Raw genomic sequence first — 20,739 nt, 5'->3', positions numbered from 1 at the left:
ATGCTAAATGCCACCTGCTTGTGTGGCAGGCTGTGGAGATGTGCATACACACGCCCGAGATGGGTAGATGGGGGAATCCTCTCCACCTGGAGGGTGTTGGTGGGTGTGGAAGAGCTCCCCGGTGGGGCGTGTAGAGCAGTTTTCGCAGTGTGGGTAGAGGTGGAAGGCCCGGGAAGGAGAAGGACAATGAGAAGAGAGAGCCAGAGGTTTGGAGAACTAGGAGAGGGTCGTGTGTGCAGAGCAAGGGATGAGAGCATGGAAGACAGTGGCAGCCTACCGAGTGGGCCTGTGTTGAAGAGGGGGTGATGGAAGATAATGGGGGTGCTCTGACAGGAGCGAGTGCTGTGGTTTCCAGCAGAGGCAGGAGATAAGGGGATGGCTGCGAGAGGGTTTTTAATCGTAATATATGCATGACATAAAATGCCATTCTACTGTTTCTTGGTGCCTCACACCGCTGTCCTGCCGGCACCAGGCTTTGGAGTGGGGAAGAGGCCATTTGTCCAGTAACAGGCCGCTGCTCACGGGGACACGGCCACTAGTCGCTTCCCAGCTGCTTCCCTGCCTCCTTTAGTCTCTCTAGCACTTGGCTCCTTGTCTGTGATGCTGTCTTGGTCTCAGTGCGGTTGTCCCAGGCTAGTGAAGGTGCACTGCTAGGAGCCAGGCCCTGGGCCGCCTTCAGCCTTGCTTCTTGAGGCATCAACGTGGTCCCCAGGGCTTAGCCCAGGAGCCTCTGTAAACAGGGGTGGAATGAAGGGAAGTGTAGCTCCAGTTAGGAACTGACATGAGGGCTGATTCACTGGGCAGAATGGCGGACTGACAGTCAAGGCTTAGGCAGAAGCTGAGACACTCGGCCTATCCCTGGAGAGGTCCAAGAGCATTGTGTCTATATTTGGAATCAGCTGGGTTTTGAAGAACACCCTGGTGGGCTCCCTCCCCACGCTTTAAGTATCCCTCAAGGTGTTATCTGGCCCTCTTGTTGTTCAGTTCATGTGCCGCCTCATGTATCAGGGGCCTTGGTGAAAGGGCCCCGGGTGACTGGCTGCTGAATCCCCACCACTGGAGTCTTTGCACAGTGACAAGCCTGCTGCAGAAGTTCTTGTCAGTTCAGGCTGCTTTGAAAAAGTGAGTTCCCCGAAGAAGGAGAGAGAACACTTGGTTCTTCTCTGTACAGAACCAGCCCCATCAGGAACATTGATCTTGACCTGGTTGCTCACATGAAGGGGTAAAGGAACTCCGGGAGCCTGGAGCTCCAGCCCCCTTGCTGGCAGGGCCTGGGAGACCTGGCATGCTCTCCGACCCTCTCCTCACCAAGGGCTCCGGGCACAGTGCTCTTCACCTGCTCTTGTCACTGGGTTGCCACTGGCCCTGGCTCATGTGGTTAATTGGTTGAAACAGGGTTTGAGCCCAGTTCTGTTCCTATGGGCATTTAGAAATTGGAGTTCATTGCAGGGAAAGGCAGGACCGGGAAGAGTATTTAGCCAGAGGAGATGAAAATGTGGAAGGATGTTCAATATGGATAGATGCGACTGCTTTGGTCAGAGACAGAGCGATGGTAGCAGGAAGGGCAGCTTTAGACTCTGGCTGGGTCACGTCTCACTGTCTCAGCATCGCCCAGCAGCAGGCATGGTCCTCTGGGCACATCTCGAGTGTGCAGTAGGCACTTTGGTTATAGAGGTGTGGACAGAGGCAGCCTCCTTTCCCGGAGCCACGTTCTGGTGTTCTTGGTCCTGACCCCTCTGCCTCCTCCAGGAGTGAATGAGAGGCATTTTGCTTGCCTGTAAAATGATTAATCTCCACCTCCTACCACCATGTGCATTTTCTGTTGCTGCTTTAACAAGGGACACAAATTTAGCATCTTCACTCGCATTTGCCTTCTTCCGGTTCTGCAGTTCAGAAGTCTGAAATGGGCCTCATGGTGCTAAAGGCAAGGTGTCTGCCTTCCTTTCTGGGGGCGTCCATTTCCTTGCCCTTTCCAGCTTCCACAGGGTGTCCTTATTGCTTGTCCCTGACCCTTTCCTTCCACCTTTGAAGACAGCAACATCTGGCCAAGTCACATCACTTTGACCATGACCTCTGCTACCTTCTGCGATTGTTAAGCAGCATTTGAATACATGGGGCCCACCCAGACAATCCAGGATGATGGTCATCTGATTAGCAATCTAACAGTTCTTTGTCCTGTTAATCTAATTTATTCACAGGGATTTGGACTGTGCATCTTTGGGGGACAAGCTTATTCACTAGTAAAACCATACTCAAATCCCCTTTCTTAAAATACAATTGAAGGAAATTTCCTTCTCAGCTGTCATCTCATTCCTTCCCTGTATCTTCGCAAAAATTGTGTGATGGCATTCGCTCCCTAGTTCTTTATTGTGTATCTACTGGAGTTTATCTCTAAAATAGTCCTGGCACCTCCCAGTTGCTGAGTCCCTTGGCCACTGCTCTTCTGTAGTCTGGACTGTGGATTTCCCCCTTGAGGAAACCCCCCTCTCCCTAGGATCTCCTTTTTTCCTCTTCTTTCTCCTGTCCTAGAAGGCATGGTCTCCAGTCAGTTTATCTTCCACTGATCATCTCATTCACTTCATCATTTAAATTCTGAGCCTGATGTCCAGGATTCCCAGATCCACAGCTCTTGCTCTGACTTCCTTTCTGAACTCCCAGGCTGAATTTCTTCTTGCCCCCTCCTGCTAAGTCACTTCAGTTGTGTCCGACTCTGTGCGACCCCATAGACGGCAGCCCACCAGGCTCCCCCGTCCCTGGGATTCTCCAGGCAAGAACACTGGAGTGAGTTGCCATTTCCTTCTCCAATGCATGAAAGTGAAAAGTGAAAGTGAAGTCGCTCAGTCGTGTCGGACTCTTAGCGACCACGTGGGCTGCAGCCTACTAGGCTCCTCCGTCCATGGGATTTTCCAGGCAAGAGTGCTGGAGGGGGATGCCATTGCTTTCTCCTTCTTGCCCCCTGGGTATTTCCAATCGAAGGACCCACAGACAGGGGTTGTGTGTACCATACGGAGCGCGTTTAACTTGGCTTGTTAACCACTCCCCCCTCATCCACAGGAGCCTTCTTAGTCTCTCACCTTGGACACCCAGGAGACCCAGGCCAGAAATCCTCACCACCTCTGCTCCATTTATTTTCACACCTGTACTTCCTGGTCTTTGCCACAATTCACTTTTAGGGTTGTTATCTAAGTAATCTTCATAGTAGGAGGTGCAAGAAGATAATGGAGGAGCAGGAATCAAATAATGGAACTTAATTTTTAATCCTTTCACAGTCTGTTTTAAGATGTGTATAAGTACATTACTATATATAACTCATCAGTAAGTATACACGCATTGGGTCCATATCCCTACATGTTTTATTTTCATGATTACACTATCAAATAAATTTGATGGGTATTTCCAGTCTGTTGAGCCGAAGAACACCCTCCTTTCGTGACCTCTTACTCACTTAAAAAATGTAAATCAGAAGCAGGGGTCTTGTGGTCAGAATGGAGGCGGGCCTGGAGCCCCAACCTGTTCACTCTAATGGCAGCTTTCATGGCCCCTTCTTGATGTACATTTTGGAAGGCGCTGCTTTAGACGGAAGGCACTGCTTTAGAGTGCTGGTATAGTTTTGGTCTGATGAAGTCTGTGATAGTCTTCGTCTCATTTCTCTACATCATCGCATGCCGCTGTGAGCATCATTGCTTGGGTCGAGCTAGGGAGCACACCCTAGGGGTCATGTTTTATCGCACCTACCTTCCCCCGGCAGGCCTTTGGACTCAGTAGGTCTTGGTAAATGTTTGTTAAATGAGTGGGCAAATAGACACTCAATTTAGGGCTCTGTGCTCAGCATTTGGTTTTTTCTTGACGTTTTCAAGTGTGACCCCTACGTCCCGGGGCTCTGTGTAGTGGCACATGGAGTCTGCAGGTCCAGCGTCCCTTCTCCGAGGGGGCACCGTGATGCTGCCCTTTCTCTGCAGCACTCTAAAGCTCTGGTTTCTGTCACAGTTGCAGAGTGGGCCTCTTCCAGGCCTCAGGTCCTCGTTCAATAGGTTTTGCCATAACCCGTGTCTCCTAAAGTCAGTACAACCAAGTTTTAAACATGTCGATTAGAAGGAAACTCTGATGTGGTATTATTACTGATTCAGTCCTTATACCTTAAACCTACTCACATTTGCTCTGACATTATGTAAATGCAACATTAAATCAGCCTGTCTCTCTGCAGCCAGGCCAGGGTTTCAGAGGCGTGCTCTGTCCTGGCTGGTATTCTCTGGAGAAGAGGAACAAATAGTGTCAGCTAGAGCTGAGGTCTTGAAGGTGCAGGGGAAGTGGCCTGTTTTCTTTTTAATGGGTCGGCTACTCTCTGCTTTGCTTGTGCTTGGGCCTTTCAAACCTAGATGGCCCAGGTGCCCAGCACTTTATAACAGCTGTTGCTGGCCTTCTTGTCCAAGGAACAGGGCCTCCAGTGCCTGTCTGGGCTCTCAGACACAGCCTCGTGTCAGTGAGCTTAAGGTAGGGGTGTGGCTCTTCTTTAGAGCTGGAGCAGGTTTGTTTTAGGTACGTTTGTTTCAGCCTGTTTCTGAGACCCACACTTACTAAATCCAAAAATGGTTTACACAATCCTGGTTTAGGCTGATTTGCATGACACTTGTCACTTTAGCTTTTTCTAAGACAGGTGTTTTCCATGTTTGGTTTTATATTTGTTCCTTTGAGTCTCTCTGCCCTGCTGTTTCCTTTGGTTTCCACTGTAAGACTGACTTCTGCTGTGTCCCCAAGTGGCGGGAAGGCCAACTTGATTTCTTCTGGTTTGCCCAGGTTGCGGATGAATATATGTTTTCCCTGGAAGAGAGTAAGAAGTCCAAGGGCCGCCGTCAGCCCTTAAGCAAGCTCCCCCGCCACCACCCGCTCGTGTTGCAGGACTGCATCAGCGATGATGGTAAGTGGTGGTTTCGCTCATCTCCAGAGGAAAGGCTCTCAGCACATCAGGACCTCCTCCAAGACCTCGGGAAGCCACGCGGAGGGCCGGGGTGGACCTGTGGCTTAGCTGTTCCCCCCAGGTATTCCGTGCAGAGGGCCAGATTTCAGGGTATCAGACTTATTCTCAGATTTCACTATAGGTTTGGGTGTCTTGGAATTTGCCTATTGCGGGATCGTAACACGCAGATTCTTCCTTCGCTTCTCTTAGGAGGGAGTGGCTGATTGTTCAGGGGAGCAGGTTCTGTCACTGATGCCAAGGGCCCTGTGCTGGATGTGTGGAGACAAAGATTAAGCTAAGATACGTCCATGCCCTCAGGAAGCCCACGGGGTAGTTGACTGATCTAAAGGGAGGAGGTGGTGATCCAGGCGGAGGGGACAGTGCGAGTAACTAACTGTGGCGTGAAGACAGGCAGGGAGGTAAATTCAGAGGAGCCAGCCCTCTGTGGCTGGGTTTTCAGAGCCAAGCCAGGGCGTGGAGGAGGAGGAGGAATGAGGTGGTTGTGAGCTACTTCTCATGAGTGAAGAATTTGCCTTGGGCGTTCTGAGCCCTGGAAGTGTTTCGCCAGAGGAGGGGCTTGGTCTGATATGCATTAGAAAGATTGTTCCTAATGATTGTGTTTTAGAAGGAGCAGAGGGCTTTTGTCGCGGCCTCTGTGAGGTCCAGGGTTCTGAACTAGAAATATGGAGAGGACCTGGTGACCTCATGGGGAGGATAGAGCCTGCAGGTTGGACGTGGCCCTGTGAGGTTGGTGGGGCGGGGAAGCCTGAGCTGAGTGCCTCCCTAGGTTCTAGTGTTGGTTGGGTTTGGAGACCTATGTTCAGTGTCTGGGGAAGATGTAGACCCTGGAGGGTGGAGGGGGTATTTATATCTTTATTAAGGGGGGCCACTCAGGGAGGGGGCGTAGAGGCTGGGGTTGGGAGGACTGAGGAAGAAGAGGCTGTGAAGGAGACAGGGGAGTAGGCAGGGATGCACTGGAGGAGACTTGCAGCTCAGAGCGTGATAGCCATCAGTACAGTGTGGCCTCCTGTGCTGCCCGGAGCTGGCAGAGCCTCCGAGGTCCGCAGTGACTAGGCCCCTTGTTACTGTTGCCTGGTGCCCCATCCTTCCCTGTCCTGTCCTTGCCCATGCCCGGGGCTGGGTGGGAAGGCCCAGAGGCTCCTCAGTCAGCCCTTCCCTCTGCTCCACAAGCCCCACGTTCCCTCTCTGCTGTGATGTTGATGCCCACCTTTGCTCTTCTCCTTTGATAGAGGATCACGATGAGCTGGGTGGGGAAAGCCTCTCGAGAGCACGATTCAGAGTCTCAGAAGTCCTCTGTTGCCGGGGTCCAGCCCCGGCTGATCCAGGGTATTCGAAGGAGAGACGGCATAGGCGAGGGTCAGGAAACAACTGCTTAATTACACGTTAATTAAGGATACAAAGAGTAATAGAATGAGGATAGCTCAGTAGGAAAATTCAGTGGAGAAAAGAGGCTGAGTAGCTTGGTTTACGCGGGAGACCAATAAAACTTCAAGAAGTTTGCACCACTTACGTAGGCCGCAGGTGTCCTTCCATTCTCCCGAAGGAGAGGAGACACTGAGGCCTCCCCGGTCGGATCTTAGAAGCCCAGGCATAATTAGCAAGCATGGCGGGTTCCGCGCTCCAGATGGAGACTCAGCCAGAATTTGGGAGAGAGAGTGACATGGGGAGACCAAGTTTCAGTGAACAAGGCCCGCACTTTATTTTCCAAAGTAGTTTTTATACCTTAAGTTATGCATAGAGGATAATGGGGGAAGGGATGGAGTCATGCAAGGACAGCAGTTCCTGGTTCTAATCGAAGCCAGGCTTTCAAACTTATCATATGCAAAAGTTCAGGTGATTGACATCATCTTCTGGCCAGGAGGCCTGTTAACATTTTAATAAACTTATTTTTCTCTAAAGGTGATTATTCCAAAGTCAGGCACCAGCCTCCAAAAGAGCATTGGACAAAGCTGCATTTTACATTTCTATACACTCATTATATCAATCAATACACTGCCAAGGACACAGTAGGTAAGAAGTATGGAGACTTAGCAGCAAACATTGGCCCAACAAGTGAAAAACCCTTCACCAATACAATTTCTAATCAATCTTTTAACTACTCAAAGGAATCTGTGTTTAGGCAGTTTAGAACATCTCCTGCCTCTCACAGTTGGGAGGCTCTGAACAATCACATGTGGCCGGAAAAACCTATTCAGGCAGGCTAGAGGATTTCCAAAGGAGTTTGTCGATTAAACACTGTCACACCCAGGAATTATTAACTGGAGCTGTAAGCTAATTCTTTTTTCAGAGAGAGGTAGTGGGGGACAGCCCCCCATAAAGTCAGAGGTGTAGGTGAAAGCACAAAGCAGAAAGTAGGCAGACTCTGGTTTTGGGGGTAGATGCTCGAGAATTTCCAGGGGGACTCCTGAGGCTCAATCCCGCCTTTGTGTATGCCGAGCCTCCTTCCTCATGACCTTTGTCATGGGCGGAGTTCCTCACGCTGGCTCCTGGCAGTGATAGATTTCCAGTTGAGCTATTCCAGATCCTGAAAGATGATGCTGTGGAAAGTGCTGCACTCAATATGCAATATGCACTCAATATGCAATATGCCGGCTCCCGGCACTCTGTGGTCCTCCTCCAGCCCTGGTGGGGGCTTCAGGACCTCTAGGTCAGCAACAGCCTCACTTCTGATTTTTCCCCAGTGCGCTAAAGCAGTGCAGACTAAAGAAAACTGGGAAAGCTGGAAAAGCTGGAAAGATAACTCTACAGAGAGGACCGCTCTGAACACTTCATTGTGTCACTGTTCCGACTGTCCTAGTCAGGTGTTAAATTATGTCCACGTGTGTCTTTTTCTGATAATGTGAATGAGATCATGATATACATCTCTCTAACTCTTTATGTTTAAAAAACTTTAAATGTAGAGAAACTGAAAGCGTAAGAACACTGTGTTGCCATAATTGCTTTGTCTCCCCCTGTACATTGTTTGGGCTCCCCTGGCGGCACTGGTGCTGAAGAACGTGCCTGCCAGTACAGGGGACGCAAGAGATCCCTGGGTCGGGAAGACCCCCTGGGGGAGGGCGTGGTAACCCATTCCAGTATTCTTGCCTGGAGAGAATTCCTTGAACAGAGGAGCCTGCTGGGCTATAGTCCATAGACTCACAAAGAGTTGGACACAACTGAAGCGACTCCCCACACACGCATGCATTGTTTACCTATGGGCATACATATCTGCTGTGTCATTTGAAAGTAAGATGTAATTATCAAGTCTTTTCATTTAAAGTGAGCCAACAGGCATCTTCTACGTAGGATCGTCTCCTGTGTAAACACTTGACCTCCGAAAGTCAGGAGTAACTTCATAATATCCTCTGATTCTCAGTCCATAGTCATCTGTCCCTGCTCATCCTAAAAATGTGTTCTTTCCTCTAAACCAGTATGAACCAAACTAGAGTCATACATTGCATTTAGGAGTTTCTTCAGTCTCTTAGTCTCGCACACCCTTCTCTCCACTTAAAACTTTTTTTTTTTTAATTGAGGCATTTAGTGAAGCGCATAGTGAGTGCCTAAACTGTACAGCCTAATGAGGTTTTATCTAGGAAAGCTGTGAAATTTTGGTTCCTACAGTTTTCACTAAACTATTGACCTTTCTCAGCGTTTGTTCAGTATTCACAAGTAGAGTGGCTCTTGGCTGCTTTTGGTTGTGTAAGCGCAGCAAGTGTGTGTGTGGTCATTTTTCTCTGGTGATTGTGAGTGGTCTGTTTCCGTTTCTCTGTTCCTGTCTCTATCACTCTTGTTCTGACTAGGATGTGGAAAACGTGTGCTTGGATTTTGGCACCATGTCTCCTGTTTAGGCCTGATTGATGGAGCTTGTAGGGGTCTATTTTAACTGCAGTCCATTACGGTCGCCTTCACTGAGATCACATGCATGGCAGCTGCCAGATCCCTTTGGATTAAACTTGATTGAAGGTGGAGGAGATAACTGTTTGTTTGCACTGAGCTTGAGTTGCAAGGAATAAACAGATAAATGGGTAGCTATGTTCCAGAGCTTTCCTTGGGCTGCTCAACATAGGTCTCCAGGGTCTCTTGGAAGGCAGTCCTGTCTGGAAAGAAGTGAGGAGGTCATTGGAGGAGTTGTAGCCACAGATTGCAGGGCTCCCCATAACACCATCCAAATTCTGGCGGAGTCCTTTGAAAATCACCCCTGCCCTTGGCCTTTGTCACCCACGGGTTCTCGGGTTAGTCCCGACCTGGAACCGGAAGGTCCCAGCTTGAGCTGAGCTCTTTGGCTCTCCAGGCAGAGCCACAGAGCAAGGCTGGTGCTGCCTGCCTGACTCACACCTCTGCTTCCTCCTCTAGAGCTACCAGAACAGCTGACCCCCGAGGAGGAGGCTGAGGAGACAGAGGCCTGGGCCAAGCCCCTGAGCCAGCTCTGGCAGAACCGACCTCCAAATTTTGAGGCTGAGAAAGAGTTCAACGAGGCCATGGCCCAGCAGGCCCCTCATTGCGCTGTCTGCATGATCTTTCAGACTTACCATCAGGTAAGCCCTCGTATCCCCTCTGTTTACCCGGTGCCAGCACTCAGGACAGCTAGCTTTAATGGTGGGGACATAGTTTGGGAAGGGTGTGTTTTTGCCCCATCCGCCTGCTGGATGGAAAGGCTTCACCAGGCAGGTGAGCATGTGGGTTTCACTTGAGAATGCTCTGGGGAAGAGCAGAGGGTGTGGCTTGGGCTCTGGGGGATTCCCGGCTCCCTTTGGCACTCAACACTGTTTGCTGAGGAATCTGCTCTTTCTAGTAAGTGATAATTCCTTCTAGGTGGTTTGTCGTCCTGGCCAGTCTGAAGAACTGGGGATTCTTTAAATCAGATCCTCCAGCGTTGTCTCTTTTCTTCCTTGCCCATCGCCACTGTGGATGTTGGCAGCAGTGGAAAGGCACTTGGGAGGGGCAGGAGTAGGGGCTTGCCGGAGGAAGAGGGATGGGAAAGCACCCTGGCTGAGCCCAGCCGTGCCCCTCCCACTCGTGGGGCATTTGATCCTCCACCATCATGGGTCTCTTTGAGTCTAGCTCTTGGAGGCCACAAGGGCACCCACAGCAGTCTGTGCCAGAGGACCAGCTCAGTCTCAGCTGGGATCTACCCGGGGCAGCACGTAGGGAGCCAGTCCCCTGTGCTGGTTAGAGTGGCGTGGCTGTCCCTGAGCCTGGCAGGGGCCTCAGGTTCATGTTTGCCAAAGAATGAGACTTCAGACCAATGTACTTAGAGTTAGTAACTCATTCTTTCTCTCCAGGGACCAAAAAGCGAGCCCAAAAGTTCACTACGTGTCCTTGACTGGGCAGGAAGCAGGCAGATGGCCTGGCTGTTTATCTGTCGAGCGGGGCTCAGCGTTCCATGAATGGCACAGGCTTGGGGTTGACATGTTTCCGGGCCCCATCTTTGGAACAGGGGGTGAATGCCATCCAGCGGCAGAGCCCGCAGATCCTCGCAGTCAGGCTCTTTGCCAAGGGAAGGACATGGACACAGTGTTCTTCCCGAAGGGGCCCCAAGCCAGGAACAGCATGTGGGGCTCCAGCCATGTGACGAGCTGCAGCTCAGGTGACTGCTGACATGGCCTCGAGAAGAATCTGTGCTGGCCCCGGGGGAGCACCTGCCCTGGGGCCTCTCCCTGGGTGGGGTGCCGGGCCATGCAGCACAGAGGGAGGCCCCCAAGAACAGCCTCGCCAGCCTCTCAGTGCATTTTATTACCGTCTGGTTGGGAAAGATTGAAGTCCCAGTTGCCTCTTACCTCTCTTCCTCTTCCCGGTTGTCCCCGGGGGCCTTTGTTTGATGCTGCTGTGAGAAATTGAATTTGAGTCATTAGAGGTAACTTCAATTAGCAGCTCTGGGATAATGGCTGTGCACCTGGGAGCCGTAGCCGGCCCCGTCAGGAAGAGAGCAGCTTTCTGCTGACAGAGCAGGTGGGGAGTGCAGGACACAGGCCGGGTCCCTGAGGTGTGCGCTTGCCCCCTCCTTAGGTGGAGTTTGGAGGTTTTGGTCAGAGCTGTGGCAGCGCTCCAGATTTGGCCCCCCAGACGCAGAGGACCAAGCCATTGATTCCAGAAATGTGCTTCACCTCGACTGGCTGCAGCACGGACATCAACCTGTCCACCCCTTACCTGGAGGAGGATGGCACCAGCCTCCTGGTGTCCTGCAAGAAGTGCAGTGTCCGGGTCCATGCCAGTGAGTGCCTCACCTCTTCTCTGCATGCAGTCCCAGGGCAAGGGCATCTGATCACGTCCTTCCACCTCTCAGTCTCCTGACAGCCTCCCAGCTCCCACCCCACCGCCCCCCCCCAGTGCAAAGATTGCTTATATGTTGTTGGAGTGGTCAGATCGGGTCTGTGATTTGGGTCTGTGCTCGTACTGTCCACCCTGGGCTCTCCCCCTGGTTGCAGATACGTGGAGGGGACTAGTCCCTGCCGCTCACTGGGTGTTGGTACCAGTGAATCTGGTTTCTGACTTTTTGAGACTTTGGTCCATACCATATGGCTGATTTGTGGGGGCCATGGCGCTAGAATTCAGGGGTCTCTGTAAGATTTGCTTGTTGCTTTGGGAAAGGGTATTTGGAGAGGAGCTGCAGGTCTGCCTTTGACTCTGGGTTTAATTTGCTCACCTCGGTGTCCCTGTTAGGTTGCTACGGGGTACCCCCTGCAAAGGCTTCTGAAGACTGGATGTGTTCTCGGTGTTCAGCCAATGCCCTGGAAGAGGTGAGCGCATCCATGCTGTCGCTGTCTCCCCGTGAGACGCGCTTGCTCAGGGCCACTGTGTTTCACGTGGACTCTGCCCCAGCGGTCTGAGCAAGACCTGGTACACAGTGATGTGAGAGTGTTGTCAGAATAAACCCCCCCACCGGGAGAGCGCTTGCTGCCCATCTGCAGCGGGGCCCGATGGTGTCTGGAAGCTGTTTGCTCCATTGTGTCAGGACCGAGTAGAGGTCCTCTGGTGAACAGACCACTGCCCCCTGTAAAGAATTGAGCCATCAGGTCAGAGCATCAGAACAGGGCTCAGATGTTCATTTTGTGGCTTTCTGTTTATTCTTCAGTCCTCTCTGGAACCTGGCAATACCCGCATAGGAGGCAAGCAGAGCCCTGTAATGCCCGCAGCCTAAGCAGGGTATCATTCATGACTTTCCTTTCAGTTGTTACTATTAACAGGGAAGACAATTAGGTTAAGTCAGGCGAATAATTGGTGCACTTTAGCCCCGAGTGGCCTCCCTGTCTTCCTGCAGGGGAGTCCTGGTTCCGGGGGCTGTGCAGGCGAGGCCTCCCATGCTTTCTCATGTGAAGGCTACAGTTGCCTGAAGGAAGTCACTAGGAGAACAGATTGGATGTTAATAATTCGGTGGTGACCACTCCTCCTCCCCCACTTCTTGGCAGGACTGCTGTTTGTGCTCATTACGAGGCGGAGCCCTGCAGAGAGCCAACGACGACAGGTGAGTTTTCTGAGCTCTGAAGCTGTGTGCAGGCGTGCCGCCAGGGTAGGGGCTGTCATCCACATGACTGATGATGACTTGGGAAGCACACTGTTTGGGGCTGAAATAGCATCTCCAAGATTAATTTTAAAGATGGGAAGCCAGGCAGTCCAGAGCTTCCCCTCGGAGGCAGCATTGTAAGTTACACCCTTCTGGAGAAGCTAAGATGGACTCACGAGGGTGTGACGACCCCGTGAAGATGATGCCGGGGCTTCATGGTGGACAGGGGGACCTGACGGGTTAGATGTGGGGCTGGTGCAGAGGTGGCCGTGGCTGTGGGCTGTGAGCCCTGGAATGAGGGCGCATGTCCTTCAGGAGGGTGTTGGGACATTGAGGAAGTCCAGCTATGCCTACCCACTCGTCAGCCAAACCCATAGAGGGTTCTGTTCCTCAGTCCGGAGCTGGGCTTCTCTGCTGCCAGCAGGTCACTTTCAGTCAGCTGAATATTTTAAGTCTTTATTGAATTTGTTGCAGTGTTGCTTCTGTCTTTTTGTTTTGGTTCTTTTGAGTGCTGGTCATGTGGGATCTTAGTGGGGTCTTAGCTCCCCATCCAGGGATCAGACCCACACCCCCTTGCGTTGGAAGGTGAAGTCTTAACCACAGGACCGCCGGGGAAGTTCTGTGAGCCGAGTTTTTGTGCTTGGACCCGGCTTAGTGGTTCTGGGGTAGAAATGTCAGGTGAATGAGGTTTTTGCTCTGAGGCCTGGCTGCCTAGGGGAGAGTACTCACAGGTCGATGCGGAAACAGCAGGGAGGACCCTGCTTCCAGCTGAAATCCTTGGCGCACACACCACCAAGCCTCTTGCCTCGCAGGCATCCCCTTCGTGCTGCTCTGCTCACTCCTTCCACTGCTCTAGAGCACTTGCTGCCCTGACTGGAGGTCACTGTGTTCCTTATAGTTGCCAGAGTGCTGTTTAAGTCCTCCTTTTCTTTGAGTGGAAATGGCTCTGCTTGCACCTCCCACCTTCACCATATAATCCTTGGTCTGCCCTGCGGAGCTGTGCAGAAACAGACCTGTCCCCACTCACACACTGCAGGTGGCCCCACGTGGCCCCTGCACCGTCTTGTCGTATGTAGGTTTTCATCTGGCCTGATCCTGCGAGTGCTCACCATCTTCGTGGAGCCCATCTAGGTGCGTGTTAGTTTCTCCAGCTGTCCCAAACTTTAATTCTCTAAGGGTGTCCATTGAACACACCTCTCAGAGTAAATGGGGCTGGACAGAAACGAAAGAGTGATTCTGAGGTGGACAAAGGGAGCAGAAGGGAGAGGTCATTTTGGCCCTGGGAAAGGTTTGGGTTTGGGCAAAGGTGTGGAGGGGAGGTCTGGGCTTACTGGCAGATTGGGGCCCATTTGGAGATATTTTGAGGAAGCGCCCAGGTTCTCCAATTAAAGACATCTGTAGGGAGTTCTCTAATTTATTTTCACTTTCTAAACCACAGCCCCAGTTAGCTGTGGCTCTGTTTATTTAGCAACAGGCTGTGAGTGGTGTAAACAGTGTGATCCTGTGCTGACCTGGGACTGTGTGGTGGGGACCTTTTCCCACTTAGTGTGGGAGACACTTCTGGTCTTAACTCTCTGGGTCTGAGGACCTTGCTGGGAAGTTCAGGGGTCACAGTGGCGGAGGGAGGAAGCACCACAGGCAGGCCCACATCAGAAGAGGCCAGGCTCTCCAAAAGCGGCAGTTGAATTTTTGTTCTCTGTATCTTTTTGTCCAGAGTTTGCCCCAGCTGTGCATGTGCACATTTATTTTTAGTCCTGTACAGTTCCTTTGTATTTTGTTGCTTGAGCAGAAATTTGTCCAGGTGGAAGCATTGCAGCATTGTGGCAGAGGGTCCCAGGTCCCAGTCTGTCTCATCCCCCTTGCCCTCCACCGCCACCTCTATACCCTAATTCTAAGGGGTCAAAGGTCTCGTCTTCTGAAGCTTCTTATGCTGGACAGGGGCTGCAGACCATTGCCTACACTTCGCTGACTGTTCCAAGGACCTGTAGGGACCTGGGCCACTCTCTCCCAGAATGGGTTGAACTCTTTGAGCCATCCTGAAGCCTTACTTCGAACTGTTGGAACCTAGAAGACACAAACTTAACCAAAAGGTTAAACAAACAGGGCTAAAAAGGAGAACCATGATAGCCATTTAGCCATTTGAAGAACCCGGAGCAAAAACAGGGTGTTGGGAACGAAAGCAAGTACTGAACATGCAGCCTGGACTCAGCACCACCAGAGGGGTGGGCACACCATCTACCCCTCTGGCCCGACCCCTAGACACATGTTCCTCTCATCCTATATAAGTCCCAAGCTTGCCTCCCCACCCTGCAGGGAGCAGGCAAGCAAGGGAACTTGTTCTTTGTTCTTGCTCCCCCTTGCTACAGCAGGGCCCCTATAAGCCTTGCCTGGGAGAAAAAACAAAAACAAAGAAGAGAAAGCCATAGGGTCTGAGGGGACTGAAGTGGCCTTTGCCTTTTGGCAGATGGGTCCATGTCTCATGTGCAGTGGCGATTCTGGAAGCAAGATTTGTCAACATTGCAGAAAGAAGTCCAGTGGATGTGAGCAAAATTCCCCTGCCCCGCTTCAAACTGGTAAGGAGAGAGAGATGAGCATGTGACTGTGCATCCTTTCTCTGTTTCCAAGGCTCTGGGTAGAGGGGAACATAGCACTTATGAGGGCATCCCCTGGCTGGTCTTGTGCCCCTTGGTTTTGGGCGTGACTTAACAGTTCTCACCCTCTGGTTAAAACTACTTAATGAGGATGTCTGTGATCAGATACAAGATTAACAGAGGGTGCATGCACCCTCGTGTTTTGGGAAGCAGGTGGGCTCTTGTGTGTATGGCTCTGTGCATTTGGGGGAGCAGTAGAGGAGACCGTCCCAGTTCCTGCAAATCATTGGCCTACTTCCCCTGTGTTGTAGAAATGTGTCTTCTGTAAGAAACGGAGGAAAAGAACTGCCGGCTGCTGTGTGCAGTGTTCTCACGGCCGTTGCCCAACTGCCTTCCACGTGAGCTGCGCTCAGGCTGCAGGCGTGATGATGCAGCCAGACGACTGGCCTTTCGTTGTCTTCATCACCTGCTTCCGGCACAAGATCCCTAATTTGGAGGTGAGGGGGCTGCCATTCTGGAATCCGCTTGACCGTTTTTCCTGAGTCATTTTCTCTGCTGGCTGTTCATTCGTTGTGTCAGCAAGTTACTTCCTCAAGCACTATGCTTCTCGGAAATGCTAATGAGTGTGGGATTAGGAGGTGGCCCCTGTCCATCTCTGCTTCCTGCCCTGTATTTCCTAATCCTGGGGTATCAACTGCCTTGTGGTTGATTCCTTGTTTGCCTCTCCTCCTGGATAAACTCCTTGAGGGTCCGTGTCTTGTTAATCTGGGTGTCAGGGACATTGCAGAAGCTCTGTAAATATCGTGAACTTACGGGAAGAGTAGTATACCATGAGCCCTACATGGCACTGATTTTCTCTAAGTAGTGAAGCTTAGTGAAAGCTGCATGAAAAGGTTTGGATTAAAGGTGGCATTGATGTGGGTCTTAAATAATAAAGGGGAATTATGAGCAGGATGCGGTTCAAGTCTTCAGAAACAGAATGAGCGAGCCTCAGGAGGAGGAACGTGTAAGACTGGGTTCTGGGAACCTGGCGGGGGTTGGTACTGGAAAGGCAGGCAGTGCCAGAGAAGGAAGGCCCTGGGCTGCCACGTTCAGTTAGGAGTCTGACCTTTCTTCCATTAGGAGAGGGGAACTTGATCAGTATTATGACTTCGAGCTATATTTTTTAAAACCGTTTTGGTTTGAAGAAAAGATTGAAGGAATAAGAATTCGAGGCCAGGAGACCAGTTAGCCTAGGTGAGAAGTTGAGGTCTGAAGTGGGAACACAGAGGAAGAGCTTTCGAGTCACAGCCAGCGCTGGATCCCACAGTGGGTGGAACTGATGGGTCAGTTGACTGCCATGGGGAGAGGAAGAGGGAGCTGAGTGAGTGTGGATTCCATCCTTAAAGATGGAAGGGATGCTAATACGATATTAGCATTCAGGAGCTGAGATGGGCCAGGGCTGTTTTGTAGGGGAAAGTGGGGGAGATAGAAAACAAGGGAAGGACCTGTAGACTTTGATATTGCTGCAACATTCTGGCTGAGGTACCAGGAGGCAGTTGGATTCACTGGATGAAAATTTGGATATTATCAGCATTTAACAGGATAGTTAAAGCTAATTCCTATTAGAAACTGGGCTCTGGAGATTCCTAATAGAAGGAGCAGATGGTAGAGCAGGAAGCAGGGAAAGCAGCTGAGAAGCAGAGAGAAACGTGGAGAGAAGCAGAGCAGCAGTGGGCTCAGGAGGGCCTCGTGCTGTCGGGGTGGCGGCGCTGTGTGCACCCCACCTGGGGGCTCCAGGGGCAGTCAGGACAGGAGCCAGCGTGCCTTCCGTGAGCTGCAGTCTAGTGGAGGGGACGCCCATGAAGACTTGTCAGCAGTGTGGTAAAGAACAGTCATAAAAGGAAGGACACGATAGAGCGCCAGCCCAGAGGACAAACTGCCCCCTTACCGTTTGGCTCTTGGAAAAGGCCTTGGCTGACTGGCTCTTTCTTCTTCTCCTTTAGTTACTTACTTATTTGGCTGCCTTGGGTCCTAGTTGCAGGACATGATTTTCATTGTTCGTTGCAGCCCAGACTCGGTAGTTGTGGCTCGCAGCCTTAGTTGCTCTGCAGCATATGGCATGCTTAGTTCCCTGACCAGGGATCGAACCCACATCCCCTGCACTGCAAGGCGGATTCTTAACCACTGGACCACCAGGGAAGTCCCTGGATCCTCCGTTTTCGTAAAGATATTCTACTGAGTGCAAGAGGTGGTTGGTGGTGGGTTGGGAGCTTAGGAAGACGGGAAAATAGTCAATATGATAATGAGGAATAAAAGCCTGAGGTACTTTTGGTGAGAGGGTAGGAGTTTTGTGTTGGAACAGGATTGTGATGCAGTGGTGATTATTATCCCCCCGCCCATCCACACATCCTCACATTGGCAGCTATAGATGGCTGGTACTATAAGGAAAGGTGGGTACTGTTGAGTATTTCTTTTACTAATTCATTCTTCACCCACGTACTGGGCACGTCTGACGCAGTTATTTGTGTTTTGTTTTGTTTTAACTTTATTTATTTTGGTCGGGCAGCTTGTGGGCTCTTAGTTCCCTGACCAGGGATTGAACCTAGGGAACCCCAACCGCTGGACAGCGTGGAATTCTCCAGGCACAGTTTTAGGTGCTGGGAACATACTAGTGAATGAGATAACAGTGCCTGCCTTCCTGCTGCATTTCCTGTGGTTGAAAGATGTGTGAAAACAAGTAAACATACAGTGTTAACAGATGCGACATAAGAGTAAAGCTGGATACAGGAATGGAAGAGGAGGTAGTAAGCAGTGTTGTCCCTGAGTTGACTCTTGGATGTGAGGGAGCCAGTGTGCAGAGAACTGGGAAAGAACCTTTCAGGTAGAGGGAACACAGGTGCAGAGACCTTGAGGTGGGAACACGCTTGGCACGAGTGCTCAGAACAGCAGGGAGGCCAGCGTGGCTGGAGCGCAGAGCTCAGGCCGCTTAGGGAGGGGTGATTGGACGGGAGGCTGCCAGATACTCTGTGATCTCATTTGCATCAGTGGCAAGTTCAGAATGGGAAGAAGGGTGATATGAGGGCCCCAGAGACGGCAGAGTCCTTGTAATGAGGAGCTGTGTGTCATAGACAGCTGAGGACATCCAGGGAACCTCAGTCTTTGTGCTCTGACCCTGAGGGTAGAGCTGGTGGGAAGGTCTGTGTGGAGTATTGTGTGGGAGCCCTGGGCCTGCTGCACGTCCACTTTGATGTGTGTCTGGACTATGTGGATTAGTAGGTGCTGTCTTGCCAATTCCTCACAATAGGGAAGTCACAAGAGTCAGGGGAGTTTGGGGTGAGACAGGATGGTTGGTTGGCATAGTGACCAGTTGCGTACTGTGAATGAGGGAGGAGCTACATTATGGGGGAAACGTGACACGAGGTTTCCCATGTCCTGGCCGGGGTGTGGGTATCTGGAAAGACCTACACCATTTACCTTTCCATTCTCATGCCTCTCTTTCCCTGGTGAAGAGGAGTCAGCTCATCTTGGTCCCCATTTGCTAGGCCTGTCAGCTCAACATGGGCGTAACCCAAGCCTCTGTTTTTTCCAGCGTGCCAAGGGGGCCTTGCAGAGCATCACCGCAGGCCAGAAGGTCATTAGCAAGCATAAGAACGGGCGTTTCTACCAGTGTGAGGTGGTAAGGCTCACCACTGAGACCTTCTACGAAGTCAACTTTGATGACGGCTCCTTCAGCGACAATCTCTATCCTGAGGACATAGTGGTAATGTCTGCGTGGAGCTTCTTGGGCATTTTGGGATGGGGGTATTTCTAGGTCTGACTGACCGTGTGCCCACCTGCCTTTTCTAGCCAGGCCCATCATTTGGCCCCCAAACAGAAAGAAGTGTTTGTACTGGTCTTTCTATACGGAGAACATTGTATGCCACTAGGGTACCCTGGTTTCTCTAGAAGCTTGTAGGAAGCAGTGTTTTCTGCAGTAATTTGAAACATGCTTGTATTGCTCAGTCGGTAAAGTATCTGCCTACAATGCGGGAGACCCGGGTTCAATCCCTGAGTCGGGAAGATCCCCTGGACAAGGAAATGGCAACCCACTCCAGTACTGTTGCCTGGAAAATCCCATGGATGGAGGATCCTGGTAGGCTACAGTCCATGGGGTTGCAAAGAGTCGGACACGACTGAGCGACTTTGCTTTGCTTATCCTTAACTCATTGGAAAAGACCTGATGCTGGAAAAGATTGAAGGCAAAAGAAGGGGACGGCAGAGGATGAGATGGTTGGATAGCATCACCAACTCAATGGACATGAATTTGAACAAACTCTGGGAGATAGTAGAGGTCAGGGGAGCCTGGTGGGCCACAGTCCATGGAGTTGCAAAGAGTCAGACACAGCTTAGTGACTGAACAGCAACAGCAACAACCTGTGAAGGTGTTCTGATGTACTGGATGAAGAGCCCAAGCTTTGGAATCAGATCAGTGTGCCAATACCTGCTCAGCAGCCGTGTAATTTCGGGAGAATTATCCAGTTGTCTCTTTTCTACCATGCCCTCTTGGTAGATGTGTGGACTGTGCTTTTGGTTCTTTACAGTTGAAGGCTTTGGAGGCTGAATAGAAGCTTCTTGGAGATAACCCTGGCCTGACTGTGTTACCAACACCTGAGACACTGGAGGCCCGGCCTGGACTTGGTCCTGGGTTTTCTGGCTCAGCACTCAGTTCAGGTTTCCCCTGTTGCTCGTCTCTCTGTCCCCATTCCTCCACCCAACCCCCAGCCTTTTCATGTTAGACTGAGCACTAGCATAGTGGGATGAAGCCGCTTCTTCCTTTAACACGTCCACACACATTAGCAACTTAGCTGCTAAAAATCCACTCATTAGTTGTAAGCAGAATTCTATGTATTAGCAGTAGAGATGGTATCAGGTATGTCTGTGGCAGTAGGCTAGCTATGCTTTGTGATGCTCTTCCAGTTTGGCAGGCACTGGGCTAGGTTCTTGACTCGGGGCTGTCAGACTCGGGTAATACCAACTCAGAAGCAGGAGGTATCTGCAACTTAGAGAACTCTCAGGACTCTTAGACATTACTGAGGACCCTAAAGAGCTTTATGTGGATTATGTCTATTAACCCTCGCCTGCCTGTGTTATCAACAAGGTTCATTATTTGCTCGTAATTTTCTATTTGCTCATTAGTAGTAGAAATTAAAGCTGAGATTGATTTGAAATAGTCCATTGTTTTTAACAATTTGAAGTAAAACAAAAGTATTAGAGGAGTGCCACTTTCCTATAATTTTGCAAACTCCTTTAATGTCACAGCTTCAGTTTGTTGGAATATATTGTTTTGGTTAAAGTGTATGAAGAAAACTCTGTCTCACATAGATAAGCAGTTGAAAAAGTGAGTATTTAAATAGCCTTCCAGATGATTGTGTTCATTCTAATTTGATACTACACCAAACCTCAGTGTAGTAGTTAGCTGCAGTGTGGACTCTGAAGGCAGCTTGGTGAACATACTCTCTTAAATTCTGTTGGTCTGTCTTACACTGAGAATGGATCTTTCACCCATGGTGATTGTGAACCCTCATCCATGTTGGTGTAATGGGCTATGCAGATCTTTCAGGTATTGTTAAATTTTATTATACAGTACAAAAAACCACTTTAATTTGTAGCACGAATCTCAGAAAAGTCTTTAAATTTTAGGGAGCGTCAAGCTCATGGTGGTGATACAACTT

The 20,739-nt window shown here is 50.7% G+C and overlaps 1 protein-coding gene across 5 annotated transcripts in view; it reads left to right on the top strand.

Annotated features, from left to right (window-relative positions):
- KDM4A (lysine demethylase 4A) overlaps positions 1-20,739 on the top strand; it is a 40,968-nt gene that overhangs the window by 17,637 nt on the left and 2,592 nt on the right. For 4 of the 5 annotated variants that reach the window (XM_055586123.1, XM_055586122.1, XM_055586124.1 and 1 more), the window contains 8 exons: positions 4,795-4,915; positions 9,308-9,489; positions 10,961-11,165; positions 11,615-11,691; positions 12,361-12,416; positions 14,920-15,028; positions 15,358-15,543; positions 18,618-18,788. In XM_055586123.1, the coding sequence (XP_055442098.1) occupies positions 4,795-4,915; positions 9,308-9,489; positions 10,961-11,165; positions 11,615-11,691; positions 12,361-12,416; positions 14,920-15,028; positions 15,358-15,543; positions 18,618-18,788 (1,107 nt within the window). Of the gene's footprint in view, positions 1-4,794; positions 4,916-5,164; positions 5,798-9,307; positions 9,490-10,960; positions 11,166-11,614; positions 11,692-12,360; positions 12,417-14,919; positions 15,029-15,357; positions 15,544-18,617; positions 18,789-20,739 lie in introns of those variants that run through there. The other variant, XM_055586127.1, reaches the window with a different exon arrangement.

Source organism: Bubalus kerabau, chromosome 6 (genome assembly GCF_029407905.1).
Source record: "Bubalus kerabau isolate K-KA32 ecotype Philippines breed swamp buffalo chromosome 6, PCC_UOA_SB_1v2, whole genome shotgun sequence".
NCBI classification, from domain to species: domain Eukaryota; kingdom Metazoa; phylum Chordata; class Mammalia; order Artiodactyla; family Bovidae; genus Bubalus; species Bubalus kerabau.
This window is presented reverse-complemented; position numbering and strand designations above follow the sequence as displayed.